General features: G+C 35.7%; 3 protein-coding genes across 4 annotated transcripts; 2 read left to right on the top strand and 1 right to left on the bottom strand.

Annotated features, from left to right (window-relative positions):
• The first annotated feature begins 2,029 nt into the window (after positions 1 to 2,029).
• On the top strand, positions 2,030 to 3,932 carry LOC132171528 (CASP-like protein 1E1). Its single transcript, XM_059582865.1, has 2 exons — positions 2,030 to 2,336; positions 3,241 to 3,932. The coding sequence occupies exons 1-2, from the start codon at positions 2,116 to 2,118 to the stop codon at positions 3,572 to 3,574; spliced, it is 555 nt and encodes a 184-aa protein (XP_059438848.1). The 5' UTR covers positions 2,030 to 2,115; the 3' UTR covers positions 3,575 to 3,932.
• A 6,484-nt stretch (positions 3,933 to 10,416) lies between these two features.
• LOC132170359 (zinc finger protein CONSTANS-LIKE 13) lies at positions 10,417 to 20,324 on the bottom strand. 2 transcript variants are annotated; one of them, XM_059581311.1, is made up of 5 exons: positions 19,482 to 20,324; positions 18,372 to 18,584; positions 17,493 to 17,782; positions 17,213 to 17,310; positions 10,417 to 11,824 (listed from the first exon to the last, which is right to left on the bottom strand). In XM_059581311.1, the coding sequence occupies exons 1-4, from the start codon at positions 20,028 to 20,030 to the stop codon at positions 17,220 to 17,222; spliced, it is 1,143 nt and encodes a 380-aa protein (XP_059437294.1). In that variant the 5' UTR covers positions 20,031 to 20,324; the 3' UTR covers positions 10,417 to 11,824; positions 17,213 to 17,219. The 2 variants fall into 2 exon arrangements, with proteins under 2 accessions (XP_059437294.1, XP_059437293.1); XM_059581310.1 differs by lacking the exon at positions 10,417 to 11,824 and adding an exon at positions 15,907 to 16,106 and having other exon boundaries at positions 19,482 to 20,323.
• LOC132170358 (aspartic proteinase nepenthesin-2-like) lies at positions 13,246 to 15,118 on the top strand. Its single transcript, XM_059581309.1, has one exon. It carries the CDS (start codon positions 13,285 to 13,287, stop codon positions 14,707 to 14,709), a length of 1,425 nt encoding a protein of 474 aa, XP_059437292.1. The 5' UTR covers positions 13,246 to 13,284; the 3' UTR covers positions 14,710 to 15,118.
• Positions 20,325 to 20,600: the final 276 nt, after the last annotated feature.

Below are 20,600 nucleotides of genomic sequence, written 5' to 3' on the forward strand. Positions count from 1 at the left end.
TCATTTTTTTTCCTCTCTCTCCACGTCTCTCTCTCTCTCTTAATTTCAAAGAAAACGACATCTCTCTCCCTCCACTCTCCAACATTAATATCTCTCCTCTTTTTTCTCTCCATCTCTATCTTTCTCTTTCTCCACTCTCCAACATTAACAAAAACATAATCTATTGGCCTAAAAATTCAAATTGGAGGTAATTATTCCTCTTAACCTTTTTTTTTTTTTTTTTTTAAACCAACAATGTTTTAACATATTCTAATTTATATAAATTAAACTAAAATTAAAGGTCTTATGTTTTAATTCATTTGAATGTTTATGGATTTTTTTTTTTTGGTCTAATTTACTCGGATTTTCAAGCATTTTTTCTCTACTTTTGAAAGCAATATTATTTTGCTTTTTTTTTTTTTTTTTTTTTAATATTTGGAATTATATAGGTTTTATTTGTATTGAAATAAGATAGATGATTTATTTGATTGCATTAAATCTTGATTGAAAGATTTTATTTTTTTATTTTTTTATTTTGTATTCATATTTTTTTTTCTCAAATGTTAAGAATTATGTGAATTTTATTTGTATTTAAATATAACCTTTAGCGTGTGATCTTTTTATTGAAAGAGTGATGATTGATTTTTTAACATGACTATTTTAGCCTATAATTAATAAAAAAAAAAAAAAAATGAAGATGCGTTTAAGTTTTAAAATCAAATATAATAAAGAACCCTGTGCATAACATGAGTTAAATGCTAGGGTATCTATGTATAAATGGATACATAGATACTTCTTCATTTTTGTAGAGGTAACCAAAAAGAATTTTCCTTCCAAAATGCTTCTTCTTCATTTTTGTAGAATGCTTATCATATCATTTTTGGATTTATCTTTGAGTATCTATGTATAAATTTTTCACTACTGTAAAGTAATTATTTTTATGTTTGTTTCTCTAGAAAGTTTCATTGTATATGTATATATATATATATTTTTGAAGAAAAAGTTTCATTGTATTGAAATACAATAGGTATCACACCAATAAGATTTTATGTTTTAATTCATTTGAATATTTTATTAGATTTTTTTTTTTTTTTGTCGTTTTGTTATTTACTCTAATTTTCTAGCATTTTTTGAGAAATTTATTTGATTGCATTAAATATTGAGTGAAATGTGTGTTTTATTTTGTATTAAAAAGAAGGGAGAAGATTTTGTTTATTTTACTCTGTATTTTTTCTGAAATTATTAGAACTTTATGGGTTTTATTTGCATTACAATATAATAAGTATACATCAACAATATCAGAGTTTCCTACTAATTTTCTATTAATATTTTGATCATCATAATTCAAGTGTCATTCTTGCTATTTTTTTTTTCTTTTATACTTTTCATTAAGTAGATGTTTGGTACATTTAAAAAAAAAAAAAAAATACATGTTCAGTAATTTACTGGTGTATAACCTTTAGTATGTATTTTCACACACCTATTTTAACTTATAATGAAAAGTAAGATGGGATGCGTTTAAGTTTTGAAATTAAATTATAATGAAGAATCCCGCGCATAGTGCGGGTTATGTGCTACTACAGTAATAACAAGGAAGGAATCCTTATCTAGGTATAATGAGTAGTTACACTCACCTAACGATGTAAAGACCATAGACCTGTACACTTCCAAACTGTCTACAAAGACCACAGCCATAAATTCAAAATAAGTCACATAACTTGGACTTCATTTGGTTTGCAATCTCAAAATTTACGAAATGTAGTTAATTGTTTGGTAAATTTATAGTGTTGCTTTTAAAATGGTGGGCTTTGCTAGTAAATTAAAGACGCACCGATTTTTTTGACGTTTTCAAATCACAAAGTGTTAGAAACCGGAGCGATTTGAGTTTTAAACGGACCCTTAATCAGCCAGCTCCATTGTGTTGTAACTAGGTTGTCAATGGTATTAAACAGCAGCAGATGAGTTGCCTTCAATGCAGCTCTAACTTGGGTCAATCTCCCCACCTACTCTGTCCTATGTCTTATTACATTATAACTATCTATTGCTGCACTCTTCCACTCTCCCAAGACTCTCCTAATTGCCTTGCTCTGGGCTCTCTCTTTCTCTTTGGAAAGCCAGCAACACAAGCAAAGAAACATGGATGGAGTGAGGAGTGATGTGAAGGTGGTAGAGAGTCCAAGGAGGGTTAGGCTCTATGATGTCTTGCTGCGATTCTTTGGGCTGGCCTTTACTTTTGCTGCTGCAGTTCTGGTGGGTGCTAGCAAGGAGACCAAGACTATTCCTATCTCTCTTTCAGATTCCTTGCCCCCCCTGCATCTTACTTTCACTGCTAAGTGGCAATACATGTCTTCTTTTGTGTAAGCTTTTTCTCAGCCTTGTTTCACTTTTGTGCTTTCTCATCTTTCTGTCAAGATCATATATATAAACTCTAGAGCTTTCCTCTCAAACATACATCAAAGGAATATGTCTAATAATACATCATAAATTTGCTAGTGTACCACTATAATCACAGAGTTAAAAGAGGAGTCTCATATTGTATGCTTTGTTTTCCAAAAGTCAAACCCTAAAATAATTAGTATTTTTTTTTTTTTTAAGGGAGTTTTAATATATATTTCTTTATAGGGATCACTTGCAGAGGGGCATTGAGATGTAGGCAAATATACTTATTTGACTGCTTTTGGTATAAAACATAATCTAACCCCTTTTTCAGATTTTTTTTTTTTTTTTTTTTTTTTTGATTTTTTCTAACAAAACAATCAGTACAATACACTCAAGTTTTGAGGAACAAAAAAAATGCAGAAAAACAGATCTGCACAAACAATTCTGCAGAAAAAACTCTTTACACTAAGTTCTACTGAACTACCACAAAGTTCTGCAAAACAGAAGTTCTGCAAATCAAATGGAAAACTATATACACATGCACTACTTAAACAGGATCAACCAGGAATCTTTCATGTACTCCCTAGCTACCACAAAGTTCTTCATTCTTCCTTGACCTCTAAAACTTCCCAAGAGCAATATAACCCTTGCCCTAACTTCCCATTTGATCATTAATTGGCACAACAATTTTCTCTTTTGTAATGATTTGATGGCCACACGTGCCTAATATTGTTTCTTTGTATCCAAACACTATAGAGTGGCCTTCAATGTTTTCATTTTCCACAATTCATCCATTTGGCAGCATGCTTGGAAAGTGATGCTAGTTTTTAAACCATCAATTTAAAGGGTTAGATAGAATTAATTGATGTTCTTGTTGCCCAGGTACTTCTTGGTGACAAATGCCATAGCATGTTCATATGCAGCAGGATCTTTGGCATACTCCATAGCAGCCCCAAGCTTCAAACAAAATGCAGCATTGGTACTAATCTTCCTAGACCTAATAATAATGGCACTACTCTTCTCTGCCAATGGGGCATCCGCAGCTATTGGAATCATTGGCCAACATGGGAATTCGCACGTGCAATGGAGAAAGGTGTGTGATTTGTTTGATGACTATTGCCACCACATGGCTGCTGCCCTTGTCCTGTCTCTGCTTGGGTCTTTTGCCTTTATTTGGCTTGTGGTCCTGGCTGTTTTGGGCCTCCGTAAGAAATAGAAGAAGTAAAACTTAATTATTAACGCTCTTGGGGATATTAGTCATCATGGTATTATTAATTAATTAGGTTAATTAGCAGTAGGAAATTACTTCGTCTGTAATAGTACATTACTAGTATTAAATGCTTCTGCTGGACCTTATGGCATTCAAAAAGAAGAAAAAAAAGAAAAGAAAAAAGGGGGGCTAGCTGGTGCATGCTGTGCTCTGTAGTAAATTTGATGCCCTGCAGGCAGCTGTTTGGTGTGGCTCAATAATTGCTTCTGTGGAAAAGTTGTGTGTATTAATTCTACTTTTTTGTACATTTCTAAAGAACAGCACTAGATGCTCTAAGACCCCAATGGTAGAACATTCATTCTCTTGTTACCCTTGTTACCGTGCACAAGAATAATGAATAATATAAAATCGAAAAGAGAGAGATCAAGAGAGAATTGAGATACAGATTTACGTGGTTCGACAAGGTGCCTACGTCCACAAAGAGTGCAGTTATAATGACTCGAGGTTACAACATAACATATATATAAGAAAATTATAATTATATGGACATATTTTAGAAATCACTAGTATTTTAATATTACTCTTTATACTTGAAAGAATATGAACAACTAGTTCCAACACATTCAGTGACATTGTCAACCACAAATCATGTTTTTTCCATGCCAGCATCATGGCATATATATGATGCGACAAATGCACATTCATATCAAATGTTTTAGTCTTGTGGTGATATGAACTAATTAAAGCACTTGTTTTCAAAGGGTCTTCTTTTTTTATGTAAAGTGTTAGATGTATTTGGGTTTGTACACATTCAACAGGAAGATCCCGTACAATAAAGTTGTCATTCACATAATCTAAATCCATGTTGAAGTTAGGCTGATTAATTTAGACAAAGTTAAAAGACAACCCCATTAGTTGGCAGGCAGCTCTATTGAATCTACCCAACCTAACTCTTTAACACCAGTAGTCGACCAAAAGAACTAAACTCCATTTCATCACATGTGAATTCAGCATGGTGTTCACAAATAGTTTTATTAAACAACTAAATTTATCTCTTAAATTTTAGGAACAATGCCACATATCCTCCTCAAACTACCATTAAATTGACAATGTCTCCCCCCCAAACGTTTAATTGCGACAATATCAAAAAAAAGACAAAATGGCTAATTTTTTATTTTTTATTTATTTTTTTTCAATAAGACAAAAATACTCCAATAAATTCGAAAAAAAAAAGAAAAAAAAATTGAATTATTTTTTATTTAAAAAAAAAAACGATTTTTTTTTTTTTTTCACACTAGTTTTTTTTTTTTTTTTAATTTTGTTTTAGTTTTTAGTTTTTTTTTTTTAAAAAAATAATTTTATTATGGGTATTTTCGTCATTGGGGGGACGTTGTCATTTTTTTGATAATTTTGGGGAGGGGGGGAGACATTGTCAATTGGTGGTAGTTTGAGGGAGTACGTGGACTTCCACTAAATTTTATTATTTAATTTTTTTGCCTATGTAACATGTGACCGTAAAGGAGCCGTATAAACAATGATTTGATTACCATAAATTAAGGGATTTAGTTACCTTAATTTAAATGATTTGTTTATATTTGAAATTATTCAAATCACATGTAAAGCTCTTAGTAATACCAAATGTTTTCTTTGTATCCCTCTTATGTCCTTCTAAAAACGATGTTGCTTTTAAAATTTTCATTAGATCAAAATCTTATAGTGATTTATTACAGATTTAATGATGATTTTAAAAGGTACATTAGTTTTGAAGGACACAACGAGGACATGTAGCATTACTCGTAAAGCTCTCTTTATATATATAGCGTTACATTCAAATCAAATATAAAGAAAAGATGGGCTCGTTTGGTACGCAGAATGTCTATTCCATTAGGAAAATGAATAGTTATTACTAAGATTAATCAGAAGTGGAATGAAATAGCTATTCATATTTGTTAGTTTGGTGACAACGCATATGTTCTTATTAGAATTGTACCAAAATTTCTAAAATATCCAATATATATATGAAATAATAATTATAATTATTAAAAAAAAAAAAAACTGAAAAAATCATTTGGCATGTCTCCCTAAAGTTCAATTTCTCTCAATTTAGTTTATTCATCTTTCAATTATTTGCAATGTCCTCCGTCTGTTAGAAACCTTTATACCCTTGATACTTTTATAAAATTTTAAATTTACATTAATTACAAATAAAAAATTATTATTATTTTTTTAAAAAGGAAAAAAAGTGACCCACGATTGGTCACAAAGTGACCCTCTCGTGACCTGTGGGTCACATGGCGGTCACTTGGTGACCCACGGGTCATGAAGTGGGTGGATTAGATCCACTAATTTTTTTAATTATTATTTTTAAAGAAAAAATTAGGGCATTTTGGAATTTTACACTTCTCCGCTAAGATTTATTAGAGGGGGTTAAGTGAAGTTTTCGTTAACTAAAAAAGAGGGAGAGCGGGAAAATGGCTAGAGATCTAGAGAAAGAGATAGTTTCTTCAAATGGTTAATTTCATTTATATGATAACTCAATGCAAAACTCAAACAGAAGGATATATATATATAAAATAGAGCCTTTCTAAGCATTTTGAGCACAATCCTCTGGTGCAGATTGCAACTGTTTCCTTGTAATATCATATATGAACTTTTGGTTTGTTTGCTGGTATGATCCCAATGAAGTAGAGTGATCATCCCCAATTATCGCCAAACAAAATACTTCGTTCCCATTGTTGAGCTGCTTCACAAAAAACGTCCCTTCTGGTCTAACTTCAAGCTCTGCATTTCTCAAATGAAAGGTCATACCAGGAAGATCTCTGAACCCTTCTGGCACACTACGCTCATAGCAAAGCTCAAAATCTCCTTCAAAAAGTCTACTCCTAGTCATGTTCCGTAAACCCGAAAAATAAACCAGAAGTGTTCTTTTTACTTCATCATAAGCAGGCCTTATGATGCGCGAAAAAGAACTTCCAGAGTCTATAACACAACCTGCAGAACCATCAAATTGTAAGGCAAATAGAGCAGGATTGATGTTAAGTCTTGTCCTGTTAATGCTGATGCCTAGCAATTCAATGTAGTAAGCTGGGGAGCTTTTGAATTGGTATAGTATTGTTGTCTGTAAACTTCCTGCAGGTTGAGATATATCTGCACCAAATCTTAGATATGTGTCCAAGGCATGACCATCGTTGAGCTTGAGACAATATGAGAATGTTCCATGGCTTAGAGAGTCTATTTGAATCCCAAAGGAAAGAGCACCCCATCCCAAACCAAATATTCCACTTACTTGATTGTCATCATCACCATATTTCATATCAGCACTGTCAATTGTGCAGCCAAAAACTATGTTTGGGATAGTTTGAGGCCTACCATTACTAGAAACGAAAGTGAATGCTTCCTGTGCAAGAATTCCAGTTGCGGTTGCGCCATCCATGTACCTCAATTGGTAGGAGCATGAGTCCCCAATGCACTCATATGGTGTGCAAAGTGGGTGCTTGTTACAAGGGAGAGGCCTATAACTTGTGGAAATCCTGTTTGGGAAAGGGGGTTCGTTGCAGGGGAAGCAATGGTTGCCAGGGATCTTACAATCCTGACACTGTGTCCATGTGAGGGCACTTCCTGTATCCATGTGCAAATGGTATGACTTGAATGGTCTTGCAGGGAAGGTTGCATTGAAGGTGCCAACGCCAAATCTCACCATGTATATTGCCATTCCTTGAATGCCAAGTGGGGCACGAATAGCCTCATTTGTTGCACGGGCTTTGGATTGTTTTACAAGTCTTTGAATTCTTTCTGTGAAAGAAATTTTGCCAGGGTAGAGATGTGATGCTGGTGAGTCTCTGTGGATGAGCTTGATGGTCAAGCCATTGGGTTTCCCTGCAACAGGAACACCCAGTAGCAATAAGCTTGACAGGATGCTGAGAAAAGCTAATCTCAATATTGTCATGGCAAGATTAATTTGTTGTGTTGTATGAAATGTAACCATGGAGGGTGGTGCTTTGTAGTAGAAAAGACCATTAATGTGGTTAGCCAAGAATGGTAAGCTTTGCTGTTTTCCAACATCTTGCTATGCATGCTTTCTTTTTAAAAAATAGTAACTTAATTGGTGTTGAAGAAGGGATTCTTTCTTGGATTTACTTGAGGTGACAAATCATTACTTGTGGAGTCTCATATCGCTTGGGTATGAAGATGAGATGTACTTATATACACACTTATACCCTTAATGATAATAACGCGTTTTAAAGCCATGATGATTATAATCCTATCAAAACTCCGAGCTCATGCGAGAGTAGTACCAGAATGGGTGACCTCCTTAGAGTCTTGTTTAGGAGAGCAAAAAGCGTACAATATTGTATGCCATTTGGAATTGGGTGTTACATTAGTAAATACAAAAATAATAAAAAAAATTTCGTTTAAATGTACCTTTCAAATTAAACTTGTAAAGAAAATAAAAGGATAACTACAATATGTCAGTCTTTGTTTATAAATACTACATATTAATACTGCCTAGTCTTTTACTTTTGAGAAATATCACGGTTCTTTTTGGTGTTTTATTGATCCTACGTTGATATTGTTTTCTGAAATAAATATGAGGGACCAATGGGTTAAGTTAATTTTTTTTTTTTTTTTTTTTTTTAAATATTCACATAGGATTAGGAGAACATATGGAAAAACTATAGCATTTCACTTTACTTTTTATATATTCATGGAGTATGAGGCTAAAATTGGAGAACTCAATGCCACCCCGTCTCTTAAATGAGGTGTAGTCTAGTTTATGGTAGGTTAGGGAAGGAAACTGGTGACATAATTACTATAGTAATTAAATTCGGCAGAAAAATCTCTTTCATGTCGTAGAGCAGGCTATGAGTTGGATTGGAATCTGAATAGTTACAAATCCCTCTTGTATGGTTAATTTATTGGTCTAAAATAAACTTTTAAAGCATGTATTTAGCTCTAAATTCACCTCCTTTACAGATATAATGAATTTTGCTTAAGCATAGATAAGCTTGTGACGTGCCATAGGACTGATAGGAGAAGTGGTTGAAAATGAAAAGGTCAATTTACATCTTTCTATCACTTCACTACGAGCATCTTTAACTGAGTGCCTAAAACTTAATCGGACTTGAGGAAGTGCCTGCAATTTTTTACCGTCTAAGCTCTTTTTGTCATTAGTTCTCAGGAGTATATGTTATTATGCCTAGGCAGAGTAGCTACAGTTAGCCGTCCCCTCCTATCTTTTCTTGAATAGAAAAAGGGTAATATGACTCATTTTTCACCTCCAACAGATTATGTTAAGGAAATGCAGTTTTTTTTTTTGCTACAATTTTTAGCAACATGTAGCTAATAACCGTAACAAAATGCATGATTATTCATTCAATTTTTTAATTAGCGAGTATAAGAAGCAAAGAAACACTCGTGCTAATCTAGAGCACCCGATCGTTCTCCACATTCACCTCCTCCTTCTTCAACCCTAGCACGTCCGCCTAAAAGACCTAATACCCCCTAGGGTTTCATTTCTTTATTTTTTTCCCTTAGGATTTGATTTTTATTACATGAGGTACTTGTGGTTTTGATAAAGACCAAATTGATCATTCCGTCCATTGACCGTTAGTTGACTTAACGGAAGTCCACGTCACTGACACGTGGACCAATTAAAATTTCACACTTTGCATAAGTGGCTACTTTAACAGTGATGACGTGGCCACCTAATTAAATTTTTTATTTAAAAAAATATAAAAAATATATTTTTTCAAAAAAAAAATAAAAATTGGAGTGGCCGTATCTGGCCGGATGGGGTGGCTGGCCAGATGAGGGTGGCCGAAACCACCCCAAGACCCATTGGGGGTGGTTTCGACCACCCCCTTGAGCCACCCCATGGAGCAAGGGGATGGCCGAGCTATGGGGGTGGTTTCGGCACCAAGCCACCCCCATGGCCAAAGGGGCCCAAACGGCCACTCTTTTTTTTTTTTTTTTTTGAAAAAATAAATTTTTTAATTTTTTTTAAAAAAAATTTAATTAGGTGGCCACGTTATCACTGATGATGTGACCACTTATGCCAAGTGTCGAATTTTAATTGGTCTATGTGTCAGTGATGTGGACTTTTGTTAAGTTAACTAACGGTCAATTAGAATGACCAATTTGGTCTTTATCAAAACCACATGTAACTTTTATAATAAAAATTAAACCATAAGGAAAAAAAGAAAGAAAGTAATGAAACCTTATGGGTATTAAGTATTTAACCCTAATATTTATTTTATGATCGGGATTTAAAATTGGCGTTATCGGTGTATATGAAATTAATGTTAATATTGCTTTTTTTAAATGACGTGAAACAAACATTGTCCGTGGCGGAGAGGGAGGGGGTCCCGTTGAAGGAAGATGCAATGGCTTGACTATTGAATTCATCCATAGAGACTCACCATTCACCAACATCATATTTTTTGGTCTCTAGTAACCTGAATATACAGGAGTTTGTTGTACGAGGAGGAGCTTTTGATCTCTGCCACTTGCGGTTGATGCCATAAGGGTATAAATAGGCCTCCTAATATATATGACATTTCATTTGTGAACCTTGAAATCATGGCCGGAGCAGATGTTTTACGTGACAAAAGCTCCCCTCCGGGAAACAATTTTTCTGTTTGGCAATTGAGGGGGATGATCTCTTTACACGTCTATTATGATCCTCTGTCCACCCTCTGCTTTCTTATGCTAAAACAGAGCCTCCTTTCACGCACGCCTCAATCTCCCACGTATTTTGAATTTGGTTTCTCTATAAGAGTATCTCATCACTTACAATAGTTTGATAAATACAATAACAAATCTTGATTGTGTATGTTGAGATGAATCAGAGAAAAGAGAACTTATTCAAATTAATAAATCAGAAAAAAAAGAAGAGAGCATTATTAGCTCAAGCATCCAAAGCACAGTGCACGGGGCGAATCGCAATTGGTTCACTTTAACGTCATATATGAACCTATGATTTGTTTGCTGGTATGCACCCAATAAAGTCAAGCGATCATCCCCCACAACAGCCAAACAGAAAAATTCATTCCCGGACGGTAGCTGCTTACCCACATAAAACATCTGCTCCGGCCCGATTTCAAGGTTGGCATTGTTTCCCAAATGAAATGTCATATTAGGAAGGCTATCATAACATTCTGGCACCAACCGCAAGTAGCAGAGATCAAAAGCTCCCTCAATCCTATTCAGATTACTAGAGCCCGAAAAATGTTCCTCCAAGTTACTGATAAGTGCAGAATAAGCAGGCCGAATGAGGTGCGTAAAAGTAGAACCAGAGTCTATAATACACCCTCCTGAACGATTATGGCGTAAAACAAATTGGGTTGGATTTATGTTTAGTCTTTGTGCATTCACGCTGATGCCCAGCAAGCTAATGTAGCAAGCTTGCCAATCCTTCAAATGGTTGTGGTTTGAGAACCTGCAATTTCTGCTGGTATATCTTCACCAAACCTTAGATAAGTATTAAGGTCATGGCCGTCGTCGGGCTTTAAGCAGTAAGAGAATCTTCCATGGTTAAGAGAGTCTATCTGGGTGAGGAAGGAACGAGGGCCCCATCCCAAACCGAAAATCCCGGTTACTAGATTCTCTTCGCCGCCGTAGTCCATGTTCGTACTGTCAATGGTGCAGCCGAAGGCTATTTCCGGGATGGTCTCAGGGGTGCCGGAATCGAAAGTGAAGGTTTCGTTTGCAAGAATGGAAACAATGGAGGAACCGTCCATGAAAGACATATTGATGGAGCAAGAGTCCCCAATGCATTGATTTGGTAAGCAAAGTGAGTGTTGTTTACAAGGGAGAGGCTTATAAGATTTAGACTTTGTGTTAGGGAAAGGGGGATCCTTCTGAGGGAAGCAATGGTGGCCAGGAGACAGACATTCTGCGCACTGTGTCCATGTGAGTTCACTTCCTGTGTCCATGTGCAAGTAGTATACTTTTGGGGAGTTGAAATTAGCACCAAATGTGCCAATGCCAACATTAACCAAGTATGTAGACAACTGAGTAAGATCAATTGTCGGACGAATCATTTGAGGATGTATATTAGTTTTTGTAGACAGCAAGTAATTGATGCGGGTGTTGGATTGGTGTATGAGTCTTTGAAGTTTTTCCTCAGAAGTTAGATTGGCTAGATTGGAGTGGAGAGGGGATGCTGGTGAGTCTCTGCGGATGAGTTGAATGGTCAAGCCATTGCGTCTGCAGGATGCAGGACCCATCAAGAGCAATAGGCTTGACAGGAAGAATCTGCAGAGAAAAGGTAATAATGTCATTGTTATGTGAATGAAGTGTTAAATATATTGGAGAGCGGAAGAATGAGAGGGAGAAGAGAGAGAGCAGAAGCATAACAATGAACTACATTGTATTATTCTCTTCTATATCATGACATGTTTACATAGCTCTCTATTTATAGAGAGAGAAGAAGTAGTGGACAAGAAACCCTAGACTAAACTCTAGAATATGTAAAGAAACATAATAAAGTAAATAATATCAAATATTCTAACATGAAGAATGGTAATTGATTAACTCGATCTGACGTAGAGTAGTGCTTTATAGCAGGATTGGGAATTCATGTGAATATGGTAACTCTGCTGTCTTTAATATCCCTTTAAGAATCATGCTGTCTTCCATATTAGCACCTTGGTTTGGTGGACAAATTCTAACTAGTTTAAGTGAGTGAAGATGTAAAATTGAGCTTATTTTTCATTTTCAATTACTTCTCTATGCTTTAAGTATACCTTACTTGCTTCCTCAAGCGGTGACTCAATCGGCTGAGTATCACGCTTCATGAAGCAGAGGTCATTAGTTCGAATCTCTCTCTCCCTTATTCTCTTCTCATGTGCGGACATGTCAAAAAATTAAAATATATATATACTTAACTCGCTTAGCTATTCATTGATTGTGTAAATTAAGAGAGTGAATTTAGAGATACTTGCTTTAAAAGTTTTGTTTTTGAGGCCAATAACCATAAAGTTGTTAATTACTGAGAATCTCATTACTAAGTCCTTTATAAACTGATATGATAGTTCATAATTGGTAAAACAATTATAATAGCTATCTTGTCAACCACACGTACTCTTAATTAATTTACCAATTATGATTTGTCACATCAATTTGTAAATGACAGAACATGATAATATTCTCTCTGTTTGAATTGAAATGGAGTCATTTTATGGTAAATATTTAAAATTGTTATATTTAACAGTGTAGATGATGTCACGTGATAAATACGTTAGCACATTATTTAAAAAATGCAAATGTTGTGACATTATTTATGTTGTTAGATATAACAATGAAATAGCTCTTCTCATTTCAAGTGAAATGGGAAGATTCTTATCCTTAAAATAATTTTGTAGTAAAAGTTATAATATTCGAGGTATTTTCTTAAAAAAAAAAATTCAAGTTCATTAAACATTATCGGCTAGGCTAGAAGATCCTGCTAACCCTGCATAATAAATCTTATATATTTTAATTTTACTTCTTATTATTTTTTAAACTAAAACAAAGAAAAAATAGGTAAATCTTGCAGCCCTCTCTCTTAAACTGTTAAATTTGTGTTATTTTGGTAGCTTAATAACAATGCATGGCAAGATGTTGAAAAATAGCAAAGCATACCATACTTGGCTAACCATATTCATGGTCCTTTATCCTATAAAGACCATCCTCCATGGTTACATTTGGCAACAACACAACAAATCTTGCCAGCCATGACAATACTGAGATTAGCATTTCTCAGCATCCTGTCAAGCTTACTGCTATTGGGTGGTCCTGTTGCAGGGAAACCCAATGGCTTGACCATCAAGCTCATCCATAGAGACTCACCAGCATCACCTCTCTACAATGGCAACATTACTTTCACAGAAAGAATTCAAAGACTTGTCAACCAATCCAAAGCTCGAGCCAGTTACTTGTATAGCCTGATATCAGCAAATACAGAAGAAACCAATGGTTCCCAGTCCATACACCCTAATGAGGTTATTCGTGCACCCATTGCTATTCAAGCAATGTCTACATACATGGTGAGATTTGGCATTGGCACCTTCAATGCAACTTTCCCTGCTCGGCCATTCAAGTCATACCACTTGCACATGGATACAGGAAGTGTCCTCACATGGACACAGTGTCAGGATTGTGAGCTCCCTGGCAACCATTGCTTCCCCTGCAACGAACCCCCTTTCCCCAACAGGATTTCTAGAACTTATAGGCCTCTCCCTTGTAACATGCACCCACTTTGCGCACCCCATCAATGTGTTGGGGACTCATGCTCCTACCAAGAGAAATACCAGGATGGAGGAACCACAACTGGCATTCTTGCACAAGAAACTTTCACTTTCCTTTCCAGTAGTGGTAGCCCTCAGACTATTCCAAACATAGTTTTTGGTTGCTCTTTTGACAGTTCTGAAATGGAATATGGTGGGGATGACAACCAAGTAAATGGAATATTTGGCTTGGGATGGGGTATACGTTCCTTTGTGAATCAAATAGGCTCTCTGAGTCATGGAACATTCTCATACTGCCTCAAGCTCAACGATGGTCATGCCTTGGACACATATCTAAGATTTGGGGCAGATATATCTCAACCTGCAGGAAGTTTACAGACAGCAAAACTATACCAATTTAAAAGCTCAAGTCCTTACTACATTGATTTGCTAGGCATCAGCATTAATGGGGCAAGACTTAGCATTAACCCAGCCCTATTTATCTTACAATTTGATGGTTCTGCTGGGTGTATTATAGACTCTGGAAGTACTTTTACAACTCTCATTAAGCCTGCTTATGATGTAGTGATAAGAACATTTCTGCAATATTTTTCGGGTTTACCAAATATGACTAGGAGTAGACTTTTCGAAGGATTTTTTGAGCTTTGCTATGAGCGCAGTGTGCCAGAAGGGTTCAGAGACCTTCCTGGTATGACCTTTCATTTAAGAAATGCAGACCTTCAAGTTAGACCTGAAGGGACATTTTTTGTGAAGCAGCTCAACAGTGGGGGAGAGATCTTTTGTTTGGCAATAGTTGGGGATGATCACTTTACTTCATTGGGAGCATACCAGCAAACAAACCAAAAGTTCATATATGACATTCCAAGGAAGCAGTTGCAATTTGCACCAGAGGATTGTGCTCAGAACGCTTAGAGGCTCTCTATTATCCTTATGTTTGAGTTTTGCATTGAGTCATCACATAAATGAAATTATCCATTTGAGTAAACTCTCTCTTTCTCTCTCTATACAGCCATTTTCCATCTCTGTCTCTCTCTTCACTTGGGTTTTGGGACACTAATTACAAGATTTGTTTGGAATTGTTGGACATTTATTCTTATATATATTATATATTCGGTATAAAAAACACATCTTCCATGCCAAAGAAGATCATTCAACTACTTGTGAACACCAAGCCAAATTCACATTTGAGTGTTCAAATTTTTTTAATGGATAGATATATATACAACAATGACACCAAACATACAAGGATTGTTTGAAATTGATGGGGAATTGATGAGGAATAAAATGGAGAATATCTCCATGTGGGTGGATATGATGTGGACTCACTTATTTATTTATTTATTTATTTTGACATGTACGCACAAGAAGGGGAGGAGAATTCGAACTAGTGACCTTCACTTCATGAGGCATGGTCCCAACTGATTGAGCTACCTCTTGGGGACTGGGCTCACTTATTTGAGAAGAAAGAGGTTGATGGTGTTAAATAATTTTCAAAATTATTATGTATATATATTTATTTTGGTTTGGGTATAATTTAAATGGAAGGTTTTAAAGAGTATTGAATGAAAAGTGTCTCACATAAGAAAAAGAAAAAGTATAGTTGACATTTATAAGGCCCAACACACTTTAAGCCTTTGCTTTAAAGCGATACATGTCTGTATACTTTAGTATGGTGCGAAGCACCGTATGCGTGCGTGGGTTGTAGGGCGCTAGTGGCGCACTTGATACTTAGCACAAAGCATAGGAGCTTGAAGCGTTCTAATCATAACCATTCAATTTTTCATTTGATATGATGGCTTGATCTTGACCATAGAATGCTTTGTAGGTATATGTAGTTGTTGGATTTACTGGACGGTTAGCAACGTCAACTATAAGATTTACTGTTAAGCATTGTGTTATTATCTCTAGTTGAGTTGTTTATTGAGTATTTTTAAATCTTACGAAAGAAGTGGTGACTATACATTGCTTGATCTCACATCTGGATTATCGAACTCTATTTAGTGAGGTGGCTCATTCAATCGTTTTAACATTTTTAGATATTATATCTTTTTCTCTTCTTCTTTTTGAAACCGCAAACTCATTTTTGTAAATCGAGCTGAACACCAAAACTTAACTAAACAGACATCTTTATATAAACAAGAGTCATTTACACATTAAACCTAATACTGTTTAAAATATATTACAAAAGTGCCATTAAATGGTAACTCAAAAGTTCAACTAACTTCAAAAGGGTAAGATCGGCTTTGGATCTGATCACAGTGAGTAATCTAAGTTCAAATAGAGCTCCTCCTTGCCTACTACGCCTATATCTGTAAAATCCAACAATTTTACTGGTGAAAAACAATAAACACTAACCAACCAATTTCCCACTCATCACTGAATTAGTATCGATAATTTGATCAGAATTGTTGTGTTTAACTCTTACTCATTACTGGATTAGCATCGATAAGTGTTTAACCTCAACTCATTACTGAATCAGAATAGGTTTAACTCTCATTCATCACTGGATTAGCATGGATAATGTTTAACCCCTACTCATCACTGGATCAGAATCAATAACCGTTTAACCCCCCACTTATCCATGGGTCAGAATCAAAGAAAAACATCTTTGGAGATATCTTTAAATATGGTCTTTCCATTTTTTTTTTCAGAAATTAGACTTCCTTCAAAACTCATTTTCTTCTTTAAAATCTATTTTCTATGAAATTCCTCATTCTTTAAACTTTGTAAAACCCACTATAACATACAATGCGTATATGAACATATTTCAAATCACAAGGCTCTTAGTCAGTAAACATGCATATTAGTTCATAGCATGCAAACCAGATTTCAGCATGGTTGGCAGGAAAGTTTTTACCTACCAACATCCAAAAAACTATGAAAGTAAGACATTATGGCAAAAGCTTGGTTAGGATGTTTTACTTACCCTTTTTTGTTCACTTAACCCCTTGCATTTCCACATGTAACATTGCACGTTCTATTTTCGGGTGTTACACTCGAGATACTACAACTTTAACTACAAGTTCCTTACAAACTAATATAACAATCTCAAGACGATGGTGAACATTAGACTGTCACATAGAAAACAATATGGGGGAAGAATTTAATACAATAAATCTAAAATCTGCAGAAGTAATTAATTTTCTGTGCAAACTCAATATTCAATGCTTGGCACATCTTTAATTACTTTTCACATTTCATTACAAAGGGAAGAAAAAACAAAACAAAAATCTAATGCTCTTACTAGATTTTACATTTAGCTAAGTGAAATGCAAACATATCTTCTGAACTTTAGCTTGAAAAAGCTATTCAGACAAAAGAGATAGTTTATGTTTTTTATTTTTATTTTTTTTATTCAGTAATTAACACAACATAAACAAACAATATTTGCAGTTCCTATGTCACTACTGCCTACCAGTATTTCAGTGATGAATCTTAGCAAAACGCCCCTTGATTCTTGTCCTGCTCTCTGCCCTAACCTTCCTTGATTCATACCTAATTTGCTTGTCATACCTGTTGCCACATAATCTCGTTTCATGCCATTGCAGAGCCAATATAAATCAAAACAAAACTCCAAATTTCCAAAATTAATTTTTTAAAAACATACACTTCGAGGTTTAAAAGTTTCAGAGATTTTAAATGGTGAAATAGTAAGAGCAATAGAAGGGTTTAAAATTTAAGGGTGGTGATGATACCTCCTTGTTTTCCTCTTCTCCTTGTACCGTGAGATTGCAGAATCCCTCTCCTGGCTGTTTACCTCATGGGAAGCAACCCTTTGAAGAGCTGATGAGGCTTCATATTTAACAGGATCATATAGTGATTGTGCTTCGACAAGATCATTGGCATGACAGACACTGTCACCAGTATCCGAACGTTTGTCAGGAACAACAGGATTTTCCTCGAGGTACTTTCTTTTTAATGAATTAGGAAGACAAAGTTGATTTGCAGCCTCATCACGATCAGTACACCATTGATTTGCATTTCCCTGCTCGACGGGAAGAATATTTAACCTTTTCAAAAACCTATTTAAATGACTGAACCAACTCTGGCCCCCTAAACATTTAAAGAACTGAAATATAACACAACATATACAATGGATTCTTTGTTGTCATTTTATATCTCAAACACTCATTTTAACATATGATAAGTTTTTAAGCATGGGAATCTGAGAAACCTTTTTCTTTCTTTTTTTTTTTTTTTTTTTTTCCCATTAAAAAGAGAAACACCTTGGACAATTGCTAGGGTTAATGAATGATATTGCCACACATGGCACATATACTATTACTTCATTTCAGGACTGTACAATCATAGGGCATGAACCTTCATGGCCAAGTAATTTAGCATGTCATTCAGCCACTCATGGCAATAGCTTCTTCCATGAAAGTACTTATTTGACTCAAGCTGAACTGATCAAAGAGGAGAAGAAAAAAATGCTATATAAATCAGATGAGAAGATCTCACGAAAATAAAACAAACATACACAGCATACTTAAACATGAAAAATAGCAATGTACCAAGCATAAGAATCAATTTACAGGATTCCAACAGAAAGAAAAAAAGAAAAAAAAAATTACCTCAAAAGCAGGAAATGCAGTTGGCTCTGCATCATCTGCAAAACCTATAGTCATATGTCCTGGCTGCACGTTTTGTTGTGGCACCAAAGATTGGAAACTGGCGAGAGATTTAGCATCAACATTTTCACAATTCAAGTTGGGTTCCAACTTCATCAAGTGACGAAGCTGACCAAGTATTTCTTCCTTGTACTGCCCACAAGCAGCATTGCGATTCTGATTCAACAACAATATCCTGAACCAAGTCAATATTGCAGTACGTGACAGACAATCTCAAATCCAAGAAAAAAAGGATCCAAGACTTGTACAATAGAGGCTTAAACCTCAAGAAGCTAAAAGCATAAGTTGAATCAGCGGAAGAACAAGAATACTCCCAATAGAACAAGAATCAAAGGCTAAGACTTTGGTGAAGTTTTCTCAGCAGTTACTAAGATGATCAAGATACTTGAGCATCACAAGATGCTGGTTGGGGTGGACTCCAAGTGAAGAATCTTGGTAAGGTCCTCCAGCCTCCCTCATGGGGGAGAAGGGAGATTTGTGGGGTGTACGTGGGTCCAGCTCATGAGAAAAAAGCTTATCTGGGCTTAGGTGAAGCTGCAACCATTTGATATGACTGCAAACAAGGGAGAAAAGAAAGGGCTTTTTTGCATGGGAGAAAACACAAAGAGGAAGACGACAAGTTTGGGGTTTTCTGTAGGATTTATTTGTGGAGTGCACAAATTACGGAGCATTGTAGGAATTTGACATGATTTTTACAATGCCATGAGACTTTTATGGCTCAACAATCAAAGACGTATACTTGTCTAATACAATAAACAGGACACAGAATTTTCATTCAGAAAGAAGAAAATAAGACTCGAAATTATTTATTTATTTTTTAGTTTTTTTTGTTTTCACCCCAATTTCCTCAGCTCAGCAAGTAAATAAACGGTAAGAACCAACTAACTCAGATAGAGAAGAGATCCCCACAACTCCTAGACATGCTGGTTCATTTCTATTGGTTCCTTCCCTTTTCCTCCGCTTTCTCAGCATTCAGCAACCAAACAAACAAAACTTTAAAAACTAAGAAATTAAAATTAAAAGTAAACCTGAAGAATCAGTTGGATAATTCACCTTAGGCAGAGGAGGAACCCTCATAGCCTGAAAATCATGCGACGAATTTGTTGAACCAATCAAATCATCAAGACCAACAACAAAAGGAGGATCCCAAACGAACAAATCTGAGAACCCATCAATCTCATCACCACCACCACTCTCGTCGCTAAAAAACAGAGCTTTGTGACCCACCTCCTCAAACCCAACAATAGCCTGCAATTCACTCACAGAGGGACACCCAGTGAACCCGTCTAGCGGTCTGCGATTGTGCACCGGAGAAAGTGAGAGTCTGTGGCGCTCCCAGTCGCAGTTCTGGCACAGAACAGAGCTCTCAGTGGAGCAGAAAACCGACGCAGGGGAGGAGTCACAGGCGTCACAGAGCGGTGAGCGAGAGTGCTTGGAGAAGAGCTGGTTACCGGAGTGGATCTCCCGGTCGCAGAGGAAGCAGAGCTTGGCTGAGTCGGCTCGGCAGTAGAGAAGAGCCGTGGCTTCTGAACAATAGTCACAGAGACGCTTTTGGGGGCTCATGTTTTGGTCTTCTTGTGCGTGTGCTGATGAATCTGTCATTTCTTGCTCTGGTTTTTATGGGGGTTTTGGGTTTTGGAACTGCGTCTTTGTTGCTCCAAATCAAGAGGAAGAAGAAGAAGAAGAAGAAGAAGAATCAACCATTGATTGCTCTGTTTGTTGATGGGTTTAAGCTTTGTGTATATTTTCTGCTTCGAAGAAGAAGAAAAAGAAGAAAATGGGTGGTTTTGAACGTAGCTGCGAAACAGAGTTAAGTTGTCATAAATATGGCTGAGAGAGAGAAAGAGAAAGAGAGAGAGAGAGAGAGAGAGACTTGTTCAGCAAGAAATATCTTGTAGGGTGGTAGATATTTGTTGTTCCTGTAGGGAAAGAAAGACATCCTTTTTATCCTTTTCAGTTTTCATTGTGTACTTCTGGTAGAGAGAGAAGTTTCATGGAAGGGTGAGTTTTGATATTTGTTGTTCCTGAAGGGAAGACGAGAGATCCTTTAACTTTTTATCCTATTTAGTTGGCTTTCATTATCAACGACCATTTCTATTAACCAAAATTCATGTTGATAATTGATTGGTTAGTATTTATCTTTTTTTTTTTTTTTTGAAACCAATATTTATC

This window comes from Corylus avellana, chromosome ca2, assembly GCF_901000735.1.
Source record: "Corylus avellana chromosome ca2, CavTom2PMs-1.0".
Lineage (NCBI taxonomy): Eukaryota > Viridiplantae > Streptophyta > Magnoliopsida > Fagales > Betulaceae > Corylus > Corylus avellana.